The 19,183-nt window shown below is 42.8% G+C and overlaps 2 protein-coding genes across 7 annotated transcripts in view; one reads left to right on the forward strand and one right to left on the reverse strand.

Annotated features, from left to right (window-relative positions):
• LOC133171424 (protein FAM162B-like) overlaps window positions 1–15,816 on the reverse strand; it is a 69,534-nt gene extending 53,718 nt beyond the window's left edge. Inside the window, exons 1-3 of one of the 2 annotated variants that reach the window (XM_061304789.1) lie at window positions 15,658–15,816; window positions 386–487; window positions 214–328 (exon numbers count right to left, since the gene is read on the reverse strand). In XM_061304789.1, coding sequence (XP_061160773.1) covers window positions 214–328; window positions 386–487; window positions 15,658–15,775 — 335 coding nt within the window. In that variant the 5' untranslated portion in view covers window positions 15,776–15,816. Of the gene's footprint in view, window positions 1–213; window positions 329–385; window positions 488–15,657 lie in introns of those variants that run through there. The other variant, XM_061304788.1, reaches the window with a different exon arrangement.
• A 134-nt stretch (window positions 15,817–15,950) lies between these two features.
• LOC133171426 (protein MIX23-like) overlaps window positions 15,951–19,183 on the forward strand; it is a 75,064-nt gene continuing 71,831 nt past the window's right edge. For all 5 annotated transcript variants that reach the window (XR_009718782.1, XM_061304796.1, XM_061304797.1 and 2 more), the window contains exon 1: window positions 15,951–16,036. Coding sequence is in view for 4 of the 5 variants with exons in the window: in XM_061304796.1 (XP_061160780.1) it covers window positions 15,986–16,036 (51 nt within the window). In the remaining variant the exon portion in view is untranslated. The remainder of the gene's footprint in view (window positions 16,037–19,183) is intronic.

Genomic DNA, 19,183 nt, shown 5'->3' on the forward strand with positions numbered 1-19,183 from the left:
CTACAGGAAAGGCCATGATGGGATGCCACTGACCGCTCACACTTAATATCTACCCTAACAATAGATTGGCCAGCCCAATCTGCGGTTGACATATTAAAAAAAATACATTGGCCACTATTTTGAAACTTGTCATGAGAGCATCCCAAAAGCAGCGCTATTACTGTGAAATGAACTATCCTGTTACTCAAGAACAAACAGGATGAATTCACTTACGAAACAAGCTTGGGGATCTGGTCGACTGTCTTGTAGCGTCCTGACCACAGCAACATCTTCTTGTCCAACTCTGAGGGTTTGTAGCCCGGGATCTTGAAGCCAAGATGAGGAGCAGCTGTCAAGAGACCGCATGTCAGATTTGTTAGTGTGAGTGCATGTGTGCGCGCGTTACTTTCTGCTGGAGCTGCAGCTGGAGGCTCTGTTTTGACTCCTTGAGATTTATTGCACATCCCTCTGAGGCTCCATGCTTCTGTGACAGGTCTCCACCTTGGACCTGTGCAGAAAAATGGACTATAGAATAATGTTGTCTTCACATGGTATGGGAAAGATGATCATTTCCACTGGTGAAGCGGAAATTACGAGTGCACTGTGTTCAAGTGCTTTTGTTGTCGTAGTTAAGTGAAACATGGCAGACCCAGAATTTACCCTTACCTGTTATTTAGGTAAAACAGTATTGGACCTCTTAATTCATCTGCTCCTTGTCAAGTGACATGGAGGTACGGGATGGTGTAAACTTAGGTAGTGAATTTGGCCCAGGCACATTGGCTATCCCAAAACATGTAGTAGTTCAAAATGTCACCAGGAGATGGTGTTAAAGCTTGACATAGGGGTGACCTGATGGAAATGAACAAATCTAACCAATTAAATAGTTAGCAATTGGGAGGACACGACCTGTTCAAACACGTAGATACGCACAATTTTGGAATATGAATTTGCTATGCCATAATTTTAAGTTGCAACAGCTTGAGCAATATCAATATATGTGTTTAGGTTGGAAGAACCCATTATTGTGTTAAGTACCATTATGTGTTGAGATTGATCTTTATTAGACAAGATATATGTGATTCATGTTGCAATGTTTTGTCCAACCTGTATTTAACATTGGTGTTCCATCCATACCTGAATGCATTAAGTTGAGAGGAGACTTAAGGGCTGATACTAGAAGTAAAGAGCGAGCAAAACAGGAAACATCTGTTTCCGGTGATTGCTGCTTGAAGCAAGGTTGCCAAGACAACCAGTGGTTTCTAGCCGGCCTGGACAGGCATCAGCTAAGGAACATTCTAGAAACTTCTAGAAACTTCCAGGAAGGCCACCTGACGTGCGGGATGATGTCATTCCAATGAGGTAATACCAGAAGCCTATAAATAGGTTGCCCGGACACAGAGCGGGCGCGCTTCTTCCTAGTCAGGGCGATGGCCGTGACGCTGCCCGGAGTAAAAGAACGAAGATGGATTTTGCATTCTTTTTGAGATTGAACCAAAATCTACTAAAATGAATCTCCAGAGTCTTCGAATTGGACTTTGTCAATTTTTAAGCTTTGAGGAAAGCAGGGGAGAAGGCCACCGGGCAGAAAAGGGGAAGTCGCCACTTTTACTTTCTCCTCATGGCCAGACCTCTCCTCTTTTTTAAACAGAATTCGGATTTTGGAACAAAGGAGAGCCGATCACTCGACTTGTTCAACCAAATATGATTTTAGACCTTTAGTCCCCTCTCTTGTTCTGTCTGGGTGAGTCTTGTTATTTTGTTTTTTTTCGACTTGCAATTCTTTTTCTTGCTTATTCATTAAATCTCTTCTTGAGCCTTAATTCAGTATCGATTATTTCATATTAACTATGTCAAGCATGGTTTTATATGCGGTAATTACAACTTTAAAATGTCTTTATTTCCCTATCATAGTCATTCTTTAAATCCGTTCAATTCTTTTTAAAGTGAAGACAGCTTTAATCCTTAACATCAGGAATTGTCAGATCTGGTTCGAAGTAGTTATCTTGAGCTCAGCTAGGGCGAGGGCGCTCTAGTGAATTAACGAATCCTTGAGGTCTTAACAAAGGCATCTAAAAAATACCCGTAACGTAATACCAGCATCAAACAACAGAAGGGAGCCATCATTACGGCGCCGTCATACCGGCGACTTGTCTCTAATTGAGTTACTCGGCTTGCGCGTCGGATGACTTGAAAGGGGTTGGCGTCGTATAGAAGTTAGATTGATTCTGGTAGAATTAATTTAACTCGGGTGGTCAGCTACGGACGAGTCCCTTCGCCCCGGCTTATCGAACCCGTTACTGGGGAGCCGGAGGCACTTCGATAAAAAGTGCCCGTTTGACATCCTCCAGGAAGAAGATAGAATTGCATAGGAGCACATACCACACAGTAGTCCTTTCCTACAGGAGGGTACAATATTATCCTTGACTATGTCACGACTCGTTCCCGGTCATTTCCTTGCGTCTATGTTGTCATGGTTTCTGTCTGCGTCTCTGAATACTCGCTCCTCCCCTTCTGTGTCTACTCACAATCTTGTCTCTTCTTTTCAGTTGCTCTGGGTCGGTTTCTGTTAGTTTGTCGATTCCTGTTTGTTTGTCCCCCTAATCTTCCCTTCAAACTCCCTTTTCCTTCAATAAACCCTGGTCCAAGCTGCATTTGGTCGCCTTGCTCCGTGACAGACTGCTAGCATCTGTTTTTTAAAACTGAATAATGTGTTTTTAAACATGGCAACAAGTACCGTTTTTTTCCGCGTATAGTGCGCCCCCATGTATAATACGCACCCTAAAAATGGCATGCTGATTCTGGAAAAAAGCCTGTACCCATGTATAATACGCACCCAATATTTATGAATTTTTTTAATGAAATTATTATTATTATTATTTTTATTTTTTTTAAGTCCCAATGATCGTCACACACGCAGGGAGGCAATGGGTCCCATTTTTATAGTCTTTGGTATGGTCTTAACTAGGCTGAATGTAATTTTTTTTGTTGCCGTTGATTTCTCCGACTGCCCGTAAAGAGGCGGGAAAGAGGCGTGCGGACGTGAAAAAGGCAGCTCTGTATGGGAGAGACGTTGAAGAGGAATAAAAACACCCTTGGAAACCAAACTTGCCCCTCGTCGTGACTCGGAGCCGCAACAAATGTTTCAGATTTGTGTAGGGTACATTGTGACAGACAGCAAACGAGCAGGTGATCGAGCAAGCCTTGTCTGATACGAGAGCATTGCGCTCGTATGGAGCGTGTTTGAAGTGAACAGCAGAGACGAAAGGAACAAGGCAAAGTGTTGTGAAATAAAATATGACCGACCTGTAATACGATTTTGTTATTTGCTGATTGTATTAAACTATCACATTCATTGTCAGTCAAGAAGAGAAGAGGACTATATTGCTGAAGCCTTCGCTGTATCAAATTGATTTTTTTCTTCCTCCAGAGTCTTATGTTTGACTCATTGACGTCAAATTGGCGCGCAGCTGCCCTATTGCCTAATTCTTCTGTCACTTCAATGACTTTCTTTCGAAATGCTACAGTATAACTTGCTCTCTTATCCATTCTGATGAAACTGCTAATTAAACCGAACTCTCGCTAATTAGTAAATAGCTGACATGTCTTGCGCATCGGTTCTGCGCAGCTGACCCATAGTGCGCATGCGCAGTCATACTGCTTCCGCGCATGCACAGTCATACTGCTTCTGCATGACGTCCGGTCCGCGATGGAGATTAAAAAACAAACAATATTTGACAATAACACACCATCAAGGATTGCACCATCGCATCAAACGATGTGTCGTCAATTATGGATTTTTTTGACTAAGTGTGTTGGGACAGGATGGCTGAATGCGATGCGCGATTGACAACAAACAAGAAGAAAGGTGCTTACAAGTTTTATTTCGGGGGAGATTTGTCATGTCTCGTCCCCAGTTTTGCTATGTGTCTAGGTTGCCATAGTTTCTGTTCGCGTCGCCCCTCTCTTCCTGTGTCACCTCAATCGATGTAACGTGTTTTGTATTTAAGTCCTGTCTGGCCCTCGCTCACCGTCGGATCATTGCATGTGTTACTGTCATGATGTCTGTTTGCTTTCTGTTCCTGTCTTTGGTAATGTCACCCTGTCTTTTTGTTCCACGACTTTGTCGGTCAGTCCTGTTGTTGGTTTTGTTTTCTGAAAAAAAATAAATAAATAAAATTTAAAAAAAAAAAATTTAAAAATTTTTTTGTACCCATGTATAATGGGCACCCCAGATTTTAGGACAATAAATTCGTTAAATTTTGCGCACTATACACGGAAAAAAACGGTATAAATTGTGATGCTATTACAAATGTTTATGCCTCAGCACCATGAAGGCCACAAATTAATTAACTAATAGTAAAAACAATTCAATATTTACCATTCACGACAGTACTCCTTGCCATGTTGAAAGGTCAAAGTTAATCTCATCTCGGCAGCTCGTGTATCAAATTTTTTTTTTCCAGTTCTACAATGAAAATCACGACGTGAGAGGGTGTTCATGTGCATTTTTGACGTGATGTTTTTTGCGGTATTTTTAATTACCGTATTGGCCCGGATATAAGACGACCCCAATTATAAGACGACCCCCTCATTTTGAAGACTCAAGTTTGAAAAAAGACTTTTTGAACACCAAATTTGATTTTTATACAGAAATTACATCTGAAACATTTGTTTGTAACAATACATTTGAGAGAAAATGCACGTTATTTTGCCTTATTCAAATCATGCAAAAACTGTATCACATCTTACTATCTGAACATTTAAATATGTAAACTAAAGTGCAATCACATTTGTAAATGAATGGCTTCCGGATTTTAAAATGTTAATGAACCGATCTACTGTGATAAAACAACAAAATTGCAATAACTGCATTAACCATCTAAGTGAAGTCTAACTGTAGTCTTGAAACAAATCTGATTAAGGAAAAACATTGCAATAAAATATTGCAAACTGCTACCGCTATTGTTGGGGAGCCTGAGGCTCGGGTGGTTATGCTCTTTTCCCCCCCTGGTGTCGGTCAGAACACAGGAGGGAAGACGTGGTTCAGTTCTTAATGCTTTACGGAATTATTGGCTAAATAATAGGGGTGTAAGGATTCATGGATACATATTGATTAATCGATATAATGCTCTACGATTTATTGGCATCGATGCTAAGCGTAAACATCGATTTATATCGCCGTGTTTGACCTCGGACATTAGACGCGACTTTATTTTGAAATCCAGTTCATTGTTGCTTGCTTCCTCTTTCCGGGAGCAGTGCGCGCGGCGTTGTTGTGTTGTGAGCAGAGCAGGTACGTGAAAGGGGTGTCGACAACTAGTACGCGGCTCCTGGGCTGGTGCTATGGCTAGTGTCCAAAAAGACGAGGAAATTTGCTCCCCTTTAGGCTTCAAGTCATTCGTTTGGAAGCACTTGGGATTCCAAAGAAAAGATGGCTCAACGAACACGTGCAGTTTCTAAATCCTGCCATGCGGTGATCGAATATTCAGGGAGCACAAATCTCGCCGCACATTTAAAGAAAAAACACGACATCAAAGTTCAGTGTTAAAATAAGCACTTTGTATACTACAATACTCTTGTAATTTCCTAAATAAAGAGTTTTCAGTACCTTGTTGATTTTGCGTATGAATTGTTATAAATCAGGATATTGTTCTATATTTTTTATTTTAAAAAAATATATATCGATCGGAGAGCACTATATCGCGATATATCGTGAATGAATCGCAGCAGGCTTTAAGATATCGGCAAATATTGTATCGTAGTTCTTTGATCGATATGATATTGTATCGTGACAAAACCCGCAATTTACACCCCTACTAAATAAATAAATGAATAAATAAATAACTGTAAATGAAATACCGTTTTTTTCCGTGTATAATGCACCCCCATGTATAATACGCACCCTAAAAATGGCACCCAATTTTTTTTTTTTTTTTTTTTTTTAAGTCCCAATTATCGTCACACACGCAGGGAGGCAATGGGTCCCATTTTTATAGTCTTTGGTATGGTCTTAACTAGGCTGGATGTAATTTTTTTTGTTGGCGTTGATTTCTCCGACTGCCCGTAAAAGCACCACCGCGCTCAGTGCGCACATTTGAAAAAGGCGTGCGGACGTGAAAAAGGCGGCTCTGTATGGGAGAGACGTTGAAGAGGAATAAAAAAAACCTTGGAAACCAAAACTTGCCCCTCGTCGTGACTCGGAGCCGCAACAAATGTTTCGGATTTGTGTAGGGTACATTGTGACAGACAGCAAACGAGCAGGTGATCGAGCAAGCGTCTGATACGAGAGCATTGCGGTCGTATGGAGCGTGTTTGAAGTGAACAGCAGAAACGAAAGGAACAAGGCAAAAAGTTGTGAAATAAAATATTACCTATAATACGCATTTTGTTATTTGCTGATTGAAACTGCTAATTAAACTGTGAATTGAAACTAATAGGAAGAAAACAACTCTCGCTCTTTATATAGCTGACGTGTCTTGCGCATCCGTTCTGCGCATCGGATCCATAGTGCGCATGCGCAGTCATACTGCCTCCGTATGACGTCTGGTCCGCGATGGAGATTAAAAAACAAACAATATTTGACAATAACACACTATCAAGGATTGCACCATCGCATCAAACGATGTGTCGTCAATTATGAATTTTACTGACTAAGTGTGTTGGGCAGGATGGCTGAATGCGATGCGCGATTGACAATAAACAAGAAGAAAGGTGATTTCAAGTTTTATTTCGAGGGAGATTTGTCATGTCTCGTCCCCAGTTTTGCTATGTGTCTAGGTTGCCATAGTTTCTGTTCGCGTCGCCCCTCTCTTCCTGTGTCACCTCAATCAATGTAATGTTTTGTATTTAAGTCCTGTCTGCCCCTTGCTCACCGTCGGATGATGTCATGATGTCTGTTTGGTTTCTGTTCCTGTCTTTGGTATTGTCACCCTGTCTTTTTGTTCCACGTCTTTGTCGGTCAGTCCTGTTGTTGGTTTTGTTGTACAATGACTTTCTTTAAAAAAAAAAAAAAGTAAAAAAAAAAAAAATTGTACCCATGTATAATGCGCACCCCAGATTTTAGGACAATAAATTAGTTAAATTTTGCGCATTGTACAAGGAAAAAAACGGTATTCTCGGCAACACACCAAACATATGTCACCGATCGAGACAACAAAATACATTTGCTGGCGATCATTCGTCGCTGTGCCGCTGCGCAACAGCTACTCGTACGATGCGAGGTAAAGTTAAAGGAGCACGCCGGAGCTGTCAATCAAACGGCGGGCAGACGAAGCAAACCACGATCAGACAAATGGCACAAGAGTGGACAGTAGTAACAATGAAATGTATATGCTCACTTTGTGTGGAAAGGCTTGCAGAGCATCACGGGCTTCAAATGTGGAAAACCCAAGGCTTGCAAAACAGGCAAACAGGTTTTACTGCAAGTTTGTCGACCCACACAACAGGACCTCCTGCATCACAATCAACATCCACACCTCCCCCTACAACCCCCCTGTTCACACCTCCATCGTCGTTATCACCTACTCTCGCTTTTTCAGAAGCCCCTCCTGCACTTCAGATCCACGAAGAGGAGGTGTGTTAGATGTTCCGGAGACAAAAGGTCAGGAAGGTAACAGGCCCAGACGGCGCGTCTCCCTGCTGCCTGAAAGTCTGTGCTGAACAACTGGCACTCACTTTTTTACGGATCTTCAACCGTTCCCTGGAGCTGTGTGAGGTGCCCTTGTGCTACAAAAGCTCCATCATCGTACCGGTGGCCAAGAAGCCCGCCACCACAGGTTTGAATGTCACCCTGACATCTGTGGTCATAAAATTCTTTGAGAGGCTAGTGTTGAGCCACCTGAAGGACATCACGAGCCCACTGCTCAACACCCTGAAGTTTGCCTACCGGGCAAACCGGTCGGTGGACGATGCAGTCAACATGGGACTGCACTACATCCCTCGCCACCTAGACATTTTGTTTGTGGACTTAAGCTCGGCGATCAACACCATTGCTCCCGGCATCCTCCACCAGAAGCTCATCCAGCTTGCGGTGCCTACCTCCACCTATCAGTGGATCACCAGCTTCCTGACCAACAGGAGACAGCATGTGAGGCTGGACCATCACATCCGACACCCGGGCCACCAGGGTGTGTCCTCTCCTCACTGCTCTTCTCTCTCTAGACCAACGATTGCTCCTCAGGCGACTCCTCTGTGAAGCTCCTGAAGTTTGCAGACGACACCACTCTCATAGGACTGATTCGGGACTGTGACGAGACTGCGTACAGACAGGAAGTGGAGCGGCTGGTCCACTGGTTCAGCCAAAACCACCTGGAGCTGAACCGGCTCAAAACCGTGGAGATGACAGTGGACTTCAGGAGAGACCCTCCACCACTTCTACCCCTCACTATCTGCAGTAATGCTATTCCCACCACAGACACCTTGAAGTTCCTGGCATGCACAATCTCTCGGGACCTGAAATGGACCGGCCACATAGACTCTGTCCGGAAGAAGGCCCAGCAGAGGCTGTACTTTCTGAGATAGCTCAAGATGGTCAACCTGCCACAGGAGCTGCTGAAGACCTTCTACACTGCCATCATTCAGTCTATCGTCTGCACCTCCATCACTGTCTGGTTTGGGCCGACCACCAAACAAGACAAGCACAGACTGCAACGGACAATCAGGACTGCGGGAAAGATAATAGGGACCAACCTCTCATCTATCCAAGAATTGTACCTGTCCAGGAGCAGGAAACGTTCACATAACATCTCTACACCCGCAAGGCGACCACGATTGTGAGTGATGTGAGTCACCCCGCTCACTCTTTGTTCGAGCTTCTGCCCTCTGGGAAGAGGTACAGAAGCCTGCGCTCCCGCACCACCAGACTCTCAAACAGCTTCATACTCCAGGCTGAACTCGCTCCCCCGTTCTGCGTAGCGTCCTGTACTTTTACTGTCTGTACTGTCTGTATGCACACTGGCTCTTATTTGTTGTGTTATCTGTTTATTTATTATTACTCTTATTATTTATTGTTTGTGCCTTTTTGTTTATGATGTTTTTTACTTTTGCGCTATGCTTGCTGGCTCCGTTTTGCTCCTCTTATTTATTGTGTTATCTGTTTATTTATTATTTATTCATCACTCTTACTATTGATTGTTTGAATTTTTGCCTTCTTGTTTTTATATTGTGTCGCATACTTGTATGTCTATCGTGTTATGTGTCTCGTCACCGTGGGATAGAGAAAAACGTAATTTCGGTCTCTTTGTGTGTTGTGACATATGGAGAGATTGACAATAAAGCTGACTTTGACTTCTCACTGAGGTCACAGTCTGTTCCAACGACTCCCCTCCGGACGGCGTTACAGAGCGCTGTATGCCAAAACCAGCAGACACAGTTTCTTTCCCCAGGCTGTCGCTCTGATAAACTCACACCACTCGTAGAGTCTCACAGGCATCACTGGGCAAAAATATCCTGTTCTTGCCACTTAAATGTTTTTAGTCACCTGAATGTTGTTAGTCACTTAAATGTTGTACAGAGATCGAGATTAACCGGAGGCACACTCCTTGTTTTGCATGCACAAACTTGGCCAATAAAGCTGATTCTGATTCTATTATATTTTAACAAACGCGCATCATTATAAAGGTTTTTCATTTGTTTGTTCGCAGCTAAGATCATGCAAGCTGTTTCCAAATTTGCAGGCTGCGTCCTCCAAGGCCGGTTCAAAGGCTGGGTCCTTCGTGGCCAGCTCCGTCTCTGTGGACTGCTTAAGCTGTGGCAAATTTTGACAGACGGACTATACTGTACAAAATAATATGCAGCATCTTTCAACGCACAATATGGCGACGACGTGGTGTAGAGATGCACCGATCCGATATCTGGATCGGATATCGGCCCCGATATCAACAAAATAGATGGATCAGGTATCGGAAAATGCAGCCGATCTGTGAGCCGATACTTTCCTTAATCTATTAGGACGCGGGCTACGTCATACGTCAGCAGCACGTGTGGCGCATGCCACGAGAGTTTTCTAAACAAACGCAAACATGGAGCGAACGTTCGCTTCTCTTCCCCGGGTTGCTAAGCGGACGTCAAACCCTGCGCGTTCGCTTCTCTTCGGGTTGCTAATGGGACGTCAAAGGCTGCGCGTTCGCTTCTCTCGCGAATGGGGGGGGGGCGGCTAATCGGATGTCAAACGCTGCGTGTTCGCTTCTCTGTTAATGGGACGTTAAACGCTTTGTGTGGCGGGCTCCATCTAGTGTGGAAACTGAGAAGCTGAGCTCAAGCTTCTTGTTAGGGATGCACCGAAAATTTGGCCACCGAAAATTTTTGGCCGAAAATGACCCAAAAGTGCATTTTCGGTTTTTGGCCGAAAGACCTAAATCACCGAAACTTGTGATGACGTGAGCAAACAGCACAGCCAGCACGCGGAAAACGGGATAAGTCTGCGGTGTGGACTGATTTCACTATCTCAGAGAAAGACCCACGGATAGCGATTTGCAAAACATGCAATGCTGAAAGGGGTGCATCTGCAAAACGTTTCTCCACGTCGGGTTTAATTCATCACCTGAAATCCAAACATCCCGATCGCCATTCTGAATATGAGAAGAAGGCGACACAAAAAAGGAAACTGACACCGAGCACGCCCACTCCGTCTGTGGGGGACGTTTTTGAAAAGGCAAGAAAGTTCTCTTTGTGTTTTTATAAGAGAACATATTTAATTTTACAGTCTTTCAGCAGGCCAGTCAGTTATAAGCCTGTAAATTATTATTTAATGTACACATGAGTTGGGTCAAGTTAAACATTTTATTTTATTTTTGAATTTTAATTTATATTGTGCATTGTTTTACTGTCAGTACTAAATAAATACTTTCATACTTTTGTAACTGGTTTATTGCAATGCCTTGATTTTAGTGTGGTTAGTACACATGTAGCCATAAATGCTGTGGTTCTAATAACTGACATTTCTTGGTTTCCTCATTTTTGGTTTTCGGTTTCGGCCAAGAATTTTTATTTCAGTGCATCCCTACTTCTTGTGCGGGCAATATTCAATTATGTTTTCAGAATTTGCTGCGGGCCAATAAAAACTGGACCGTTAGTTTGGACACCCCTAATTTAGAGCAAAGAACTGTGTAGTCTGCCTGATGCCATTGCCTTTGGTCTTTTCTGTTCCACATGTAGAGTTATGTAGCTTGTTAAGTCAACCATAATATCGGATCGGTATCGGGTATCGACCGATACGCAAAGTCACAGCATCGGTATCGGTATCGAAACTGAAAAAGTCGGATCGGTGCATCTCTAACGTGGTGTCATTTCCGGCGCGACAAGACAGCAGCGCTGGTGTCCAAATTCACACAACCTGCAACAACCAGCCCTCAAATTTGGCCTAGTTTTTATGGAGACGGGTTGTGAGTTAAGGCTTTGAAAATGTGACCTTCGAAGCCTTCATTATGCCTTTCTCTTTTTCTACGCTTTCCTACCCTCTTCTCGACGTTTAATACTTCCGCCCCCTGAAGACGCCCTGCCCTGATTGTTCTAGGGACGACACACCACTTGTGTCTGGAACTTCAAAGCAGGGCTGTGGACTCGGGTCGGATTTTTGCACCGAGTCAGAGTTCGGCCTCTTGACCATGAGTCCGAGTCCGGCCTCTTGACCATGAGTCAGAGTCCGGCTGTCCATTTTTTCTGTTAATTCATGTGACTGCTTTGTCTTTATTCAAGGCTAATTTAGATCAAAATCTAAATAATTACAACAGTTTTGTGATGGCTTTGTCTTTATTAAACATATAAACGAATACAATAAACAGATACTCAGATACGTCAATCAATTTTAATTTTTCTAAAGAATTATTCTCATTTGATGCCATCCGCGTTCTGCCATTGAAGCGGGGGGCATTCAAAGACCAGTCGTACAGGCGGAATACTCATTCACTTCACCAAGGTAGTCACCGAGGTAGTCCATCTTTACCCAAAGTTAAGGTTTCATGGGAATATTATTGTCATAATTTTCTGGACCATATATGATAATTGTTTAATGGTAATTATTGATAGATCTTGAAGATGTCAAGTTATAGGTGCATAAGACTATGTCGGTCGCATTCATGCAAGAGGGGAAGAGATGTTGTATTTTGGGCTAACTCAAATTCCGTAGTAGAAAAAACCCGGAAGTGGGATGGGCATTCTGTCTTGTTGTGGTACGCCCTGTGAACGCACTGTGAGTAAGGAATAAAGCAGTTATCATTCATGTCGTTGTCCGATCTATTCTTGCTATCTAAGAACCTGGAAAATAGTAAGGATATAACATATATTACGGGTCATTACGACGGGTTTGGTGGAGTTTTTACTGCTTCTTCCAACTCCTACCGCGCTGACTGTAACCTGACACTCTCTGGCTGCGTCTTGCCTCTTTTTTTTTATTATCGGACTCGGTGGACTCGGTCAAAATCAGCACTGAGTCCGAGTCCGGCAAAAATGACCGAGTCCTGCTTCAAAGTAAATGCTTCACCGGAAACACTGATCACTTGCGTACAAGAGATTATTCATCTTCGTTTCCAACAGCTTCGGCGACTGAGTCTGTTGAATGCATTGCTGTTTTAGTGAGCGGAGCAATGTGGGCGTCATGAAAGTCTGCTACGAAGCCGCCATCACAAATATATTTTCTTACAATGGAGTGAAAAGAAACACGCGCCCCCCCAGGTATAGCACTGCGCCCCCCAAGGGGGGCGCGCCCCACTATTTGAGAAGCACTGCATTAATCAGACACTATATTTATTCTAAATATTTTTAGAATTTTACCTTATTTTAAATTTCGTTGTACATATGACAATGATAAATAAAGATCCTATTCTATTCTATGTGTTAATTGTTGGTCAAGCCACAAATTACAAAAAACACAAGACCTTGTAGTTGAGTGCTTTATTTCTTAGGCTCTGTGTTTGACACCTATGGGCAGTTGTGTTCACATGTTCTGAGTTCCTAAATACATATTTTAAAAAGTAATAAGAAACAAGCCCGTCGCCATGGAAACAAAGGCCAGTTTTAAGGCTGCGTTTGTGTCTCACGTGACGTACGTCGAGTAGTTTTGGAAATTATGTCACGTAACCTGAAAACCGGTAGAAAAACCTGCCTTCTGAGGACGCAACCTACTGATCTGGGCACAGCTGCAGTCGCGTTTTGACTGTTCCTAAACAGGTGTTGTGCTTTATTTGGTTCCCCTGTGAGATTTTGTTCCCCCCGCCGCGGGAGCGCGCACGCCTTTTTGGAAAGCAAAAACCGATGTCGTACGGCGTCGTACGGCGTCAGCACTACGTTGTTTTCAATAAAAACATGAAGAACTCACGTTTGCGTCAGTCAATTTTAATTTTTATAAAGGATTATTCTCATCTGGTGTCTTTAAATTCATCCGCGTTCTGCCATTGAAGCGGGGGGCATTCAAAGACCAGTCGTACAGGCGGAATACTCATTCACTTCACCAAAACGCAACAATATAATTACGTGAGCTCTTTGCATAAACCTCGATGCAAAGAAACTCCTCTTTTTGGGTACAGGCTACAAGGAGTATATATTACAAAGGAGACTTTATACTTAATTGTGATCATCATTCATCCATCCATCCATTTTATTTTATTACTCAGGTATTTTCAAAGCAAATTAATATTGTTGCATTTATTAATTTGCTTTAACATGACAGCGCAATATAATTAAAAGCTGACACTGTAGCAATGTCAAACGTGTTCATTTAAGAAAAAGCCACACACGTTTTTTGATCAAATCTTTCATAAAAAGAATGATTTGAGTGAATTGATTTGAATGAATAATTGAGAAGAAATTTCAGTTCTGACGGCTCCTTTTGTCCCAAGCAAAGTGACAGATGGTGGGGAGGAGGGATAAAAATTGTAACAAGAACTCTATAAAAAATGTCAAGCCGTGAGGATATGTTTACCCCCTCCCCCCCTTTTATTTTGAGAAGGGTGAGTGCTGGACTCCAGCTGTTTTTTTTCTGTCTTCCTGGGGGTCCTTTCAGGTTGTGTGGAAAATTTGAACAGGTTCCCTCATTCCTAGGCTAAATTACAGGGGGGGAACACATCCTCACAGCTGCCCCGTGAGAATATGTCCCCCCCCCCTTATTTTGAGAACGGTGAGTGCTGGACTCCAGCAGTTTTTTTTCTGTCTCCCTGGGGGTCGTTTCAGGTTGTGTGCCAAATTTGAACAGGTTCCCTCATTCCTAGGCCAAATTACAGGGGGGGAACAAATCCTCACAGCTGCCCCGTGAGAATATGTTCCCCCCCCTTATTTTGAGAACGGTGAGTGCTGGACTCCAGCTGTTTTTTTTTCTGTCTTCCTGGGGGTCCTTTCAGGTTCAGGGCTCGAAGCTTATTTTTTGCCCAAGTTGCCCTCGGGCAAGTTAGAGAAAATTTTACTTGCCCGAAACAAAATTTTACTTGCCCGAATTTTTTTGGAGTGGATTTTTACTTGCCCGACACGGAAACAAGCTCTGCTGGTGCGCAGGCGCAGAAGAGCCAGGGACAGGTGAGGGAGCATGCATTTAATTACGAAGCGCTTTGCCGTTATCAATGTATTGCAGACTTACACGAGAAACTAACCGCTCCCTAGAAAACAAAATGTCGGACCAGAAGCGGCAGAAGTTGCGAGAAATTATGCACAAAATCGTCTTTTTACAGCTTGAAAACATGGTATTATGGCAGGGCAAGTTCGGGCAAGTGAGGAAAAATTCTACTTGCCCGTCTGCCATCGCTACTTGCCCCGGGCAATCGGGCAATCGTTAGTTTCGAGCCCTGAGGTTGTGTGGAAAATTTGAACAGGTTCCCTCATTCCTAGGCCAAATTACAGGGGGGGAACAAATCCTCACAGCTGCCCCGTGAGAATATGTCCCCCCCCCCTTATTTTGAGAACCGTGAGTGCTGGACTCCAGCTGTTTTTTTTCTGTCTTCCTGGGGGTCCTTTCAGGTTGTGTGGAAATTTTGAACAGGTTCCCTCTCGAGGTTTATGCAAAGAGCTCACGTAATTATATTGTTGCTTTTTGGCGAATGAATGAGTATTCCGTCTGTACGACTGGTCTTTGAACGCACCCCGCTTCAATGGCAAACCGCGGATGAATTTAAAGACATCAAATGAGAATAATCCCTTATAAAAATTCAAATTGACTGACGCAAACGTGAGTTCTTCATGTTTTTATTGAAAACAACGTAGCGCTGACGCCGTACGACGCCGTACGACATCGGTTTTTCGTTTTCCAAATAAGGCGTGCGCGCTCCTGCAACACCGGCGCAAGAACAACAACGATTGGACATGACCTCGCGGAAATCGAAAAAGCACACTTTTAAAAAATCGGATTGGGAGCCAAAAAATCTTGATCGGGCCACTTACACCCTGAACTATTTGTTAATTACACCAAATAAAATCGCTCATTGAATATAAACCCTATTACTTTTATGTTTTGATCACACATCCATATACATAATTCCTGTTAAATAAATACATGAAAACTGTCAAATGAATCATTTAGTCAACCCTTATAATATGTCGCTTCATATCACTTCTTAACAAAGTTGTCAACATACTGTTAAACCAAACAAATGACTAAAATATAAGACGCGTTACTTACGCGCATTACTCAACCGGGAAGTTACAAAATTTACTAGTCAATAATATCGATGAAAAAAAAAGAAAGAAATACATACGAACCCGAAAGGTTTGAGAATGAGAGTCTGTATCTGACGAAATTCATATTGCTAGTGTCTGTTGTTCCCACTAAATGTCGAGTAACCTCCTTTCCGTGAGCTACAAAGGACCATATTTTCATACTTGTTGCCTGTAGTTTTCGCCTGTTTGCAAAAATACACAATGTCCGATTAAATACGATTACAATTTCATTACTTTTTCTAGTGATAGCAAAATAAAAATATTTTAATTCAAATATTTCCTTCTAGAAACATAAAGTCAGAAAAAAAAAACGAACGCTATAAAGGCTTTGTGTTAAAGTCCTTTGTGAGAGAGGACCGCTCGGTCAACGATGGCGGCGCCTGGCGGAACGTTAAATTGTGAGGACTTTTCCATGTTTCAGGTAATTCAAAAATATTTTTTGTTCGTTCTGCGCCGTTCATGCCTTTCGATGGTCCGGAATGTTCCACTTGTAAGCAGTCACTTCAGGACCCCTGGAAAGGGAATACAGATACGCAATTAATATTTTAAAATAATTGCTGAAATCGTGGGAAGATTGCAATTTAGTGATCGATTCAGTGCGCTGAGAATAACTGTACTGAATTGTAGCGATATAGCGCTGAACTGCTCTTCGCCGTAATTTTCTATGCTGAAGCTTCAATTCACTTTCCAATTTATTTGGTAAATCCTTCATATTTGGTACGATTGTTAACAGCAATATTCTCTTAGGTATGTCAAATTTAAAATAAACATTTTCAAAGTAGTGATTTTGCCGTAGCGGGCGGCTGTTGGTACCAGACCCGTGTGTGTGTGCGCGCGTGTGTGTGTGTGTGCGCGTGCGTGCGTGTTTGCGCGTGCGTGCGTGTTTAACATGTTAACAATAAGTACTGGGTGTGTTGTTTTTTCATTGTGGGTTCTTAATAACCAAACCGTATATTGAGGAAGAAGAACTTTTACTTTCTTTCAACACGCTTCATCACATACAGTTTACAGCCCGGAACATTTACGTCTCACTCGTCCTGTTCATTTTCTCATTATTCAAGCGTCCCCTGCTGTCCGGAGGTACATGTTACATTCACATCCACAATGATAAGCAGATCTCCATTTGCTCATTACATCTTCAAAATATTCCACAGGCCTTTATAACAATATATAAATTAGATGTCAAATAACTATTATATAAGCAATAATATTATCAAACCATCTGTGCACTCTAAATCATTAAATCCATCGATCAAATTCCTCGTCCTCCGTCAACAATGCCGCGAGTGGAAAGACGTGGGTTTGGGAAACTGCTCTTTATTTAACAAAACAAACTTCCAGGCGTGTGGCGTGCGTAAAAGCCATGACCGAGCCCCATCCACCGTCCCCGGACAGCCACCCGGCCGAGCGCCGACCCCTGACTTCTATCCACGGAGGTGAAAGAGAGCTCCGTAGAGTAGGACCAGTGGTGCGTAAATGCCATAATAGTTCTTCAAACCTTCTGTGTCACTCCAAATCCTTAAATCCTTCAAACGTTTCGTCCTCCGTGTCACTTACAAACAAAGCCGCTAATGATGCCGGTAGTACGTGGGGCCCTTCATCATCTTCGTCATCCCGTGATCAATCTTTGACCTTTTTGTCAACAACCGCCGCGCTGCTGACGTCACTTAAAATTCAAATTACAGTAATCCCTCGCTACACCGCGGTTTGTTTATCGCGGTTTCACTTTTTTTGGGGGGGGTTATGAAAAAATTCACATCTACGTCGCTCCTTATTATAAGTCTCCCCCCCCACCCAAACTGAAAAAAACGTGATTTATAGTCTGAAAATTACTGTAATTATTCTCTTAACTCGTTAAAATCAACTCAGATACCTTATAGTCAACAGAATGAGTTTACAATAACACCGGTCTGTATCACACACATATACAACTGTACTTAAAAATATGTCATCAATGTAAATCTAACATGTAAACATTTAAATCTGTTTAATGAGTCTCTCAGGTGGCTTGAGTCTTCTTGAAGATCTTCTGAATGCTAGTTCTTGTGCATGGTTAGGTAACTCATGTGATGGAGTTTTGAGCTTGTCCAGCTGCCTCAGATCTCTGTTCTCCAGTTGCAGTTTCTTTTAGAAGATCTCTGCAATTTCGTCTCAGAATTGCTCCATCTTCTGTTTGAATGGTATACTTCACTGGTTGTGAAGTTCACTTAGCACGTTTGCTTTTACCGTCCATGTGTTTGTTTTGTCTCTAAACCTCACTTGGTCTCCAGCATGCAGTTCAGGTAGTTTCCTTGTTCCTCTATCATAATAGAACTTCTGCTTTGCTTTTTGCTGCCCCTTGAACTTCTTCATGCTGTTTCCCTCCTTCGTCTTAAGCAAGTCATCCTGAATGGGAAGATTTGATCTCAGTCGTCGTCCCATAAATAGCTGCGCTGGCGACACACCACACTCAAGCGGTGTTGTGCGGTCTACTAGCATGCTCTGGAAGAAGTCAGTTTCACTGTCACATGCCTTGCTCATCAGTCTCTTCACAATTTGGACTGACTTTTCCACCAGGCTGTTGGACTGTGTATAATGAGGACTTGATGTTGTGTGAACAAAGTCCCAAGCCTCTGCAAATTGTCTGAACTTCATGTTGGCAAATTGTGGTCCATTGTCTGTCACAACTTCAGTCACAACAGTGTGCACGCCGTGTCTTGCAAATATCGCTTTCATGGATGTAATCACACCTTCTGCAGTCGTAGTATGCAATCTACAGACCTCTGGGTACAGGGACTGGTTGTCTGACCACCATGTAGTCCTTGCCTCCAAAAAGATCAGCACCCACATTCTGATAAGGTCGGTCTGGCACCGGGTGTGGCTTGAGTGGCTTTGCAGGATTGCTTACTTCAGGGGTCCCCAAACTTTTTCCTGTGAGGGCCACATAACTCTTCCCTTCTCTGATGGGGGGGCCGGTGTCAGTTTGTAACAGAAAAAGTGTGACGATCGTAGGGGAGCTTAAAAAATTTATTGTTTCCCAGAAAGCCACACGTAACCAAATAACGGTTATTTAATAACCCTTTCCAGGTTCTTTACAGAAAAAGTCAGGAAACAAATAATAACACTATTAATGAAATAAATAATAACTAAATAACCCTCTCTGAGTTCTTCACAGAAAAAACAGGAAATAAATAATAACTTAATAACTCTCTCTGGGTTCTTCATAGAAAAAAAAGCCATGGAACATTAACTTTCTTAACAGATAAAAGTTCAGCTCAGTTGTCAGAGCAGAATCTGTCTGACACATATGAGCAGTCTCTTAAAGTTCTTGTGTTCCTTCCTTATAATCCTTCTGTAGGTTCCAGTAGGCTTGTAAACACCGCTGTCTTTTTTGTTAAAGTTAGCTAGTGCGTCATAGTCTGGAGTAAAATTTGTTGTGGCAATTCTTAGGCGAGATCAGAGGTGTTGGTCCGTTTACCTCGATCTGTGACGGGTTGATGTTGACGTTCATGTGGCTGAACGTCACGTCGCGTACGTCGAGCCAAATTGGCCACTCTCTTTTAAACGCTCGGCACTGTGTCCACCTTGC

This window comes from Syngnathus typhle, linkage group LG18 (genome assembly GCF_033458585.1).
Source record: "Syngnathus typhle isolate RoL2023-S1 ecotype Sweden linkage group LG18, RoL_Styp_1.0, whole genome shotgun sequence".
NCBI lineage: Eukaryota > Metazoa > Chordata > Actinopteri > Syngnathiformes > Syngnathidae > Syngnathus > Syngnathus typhle.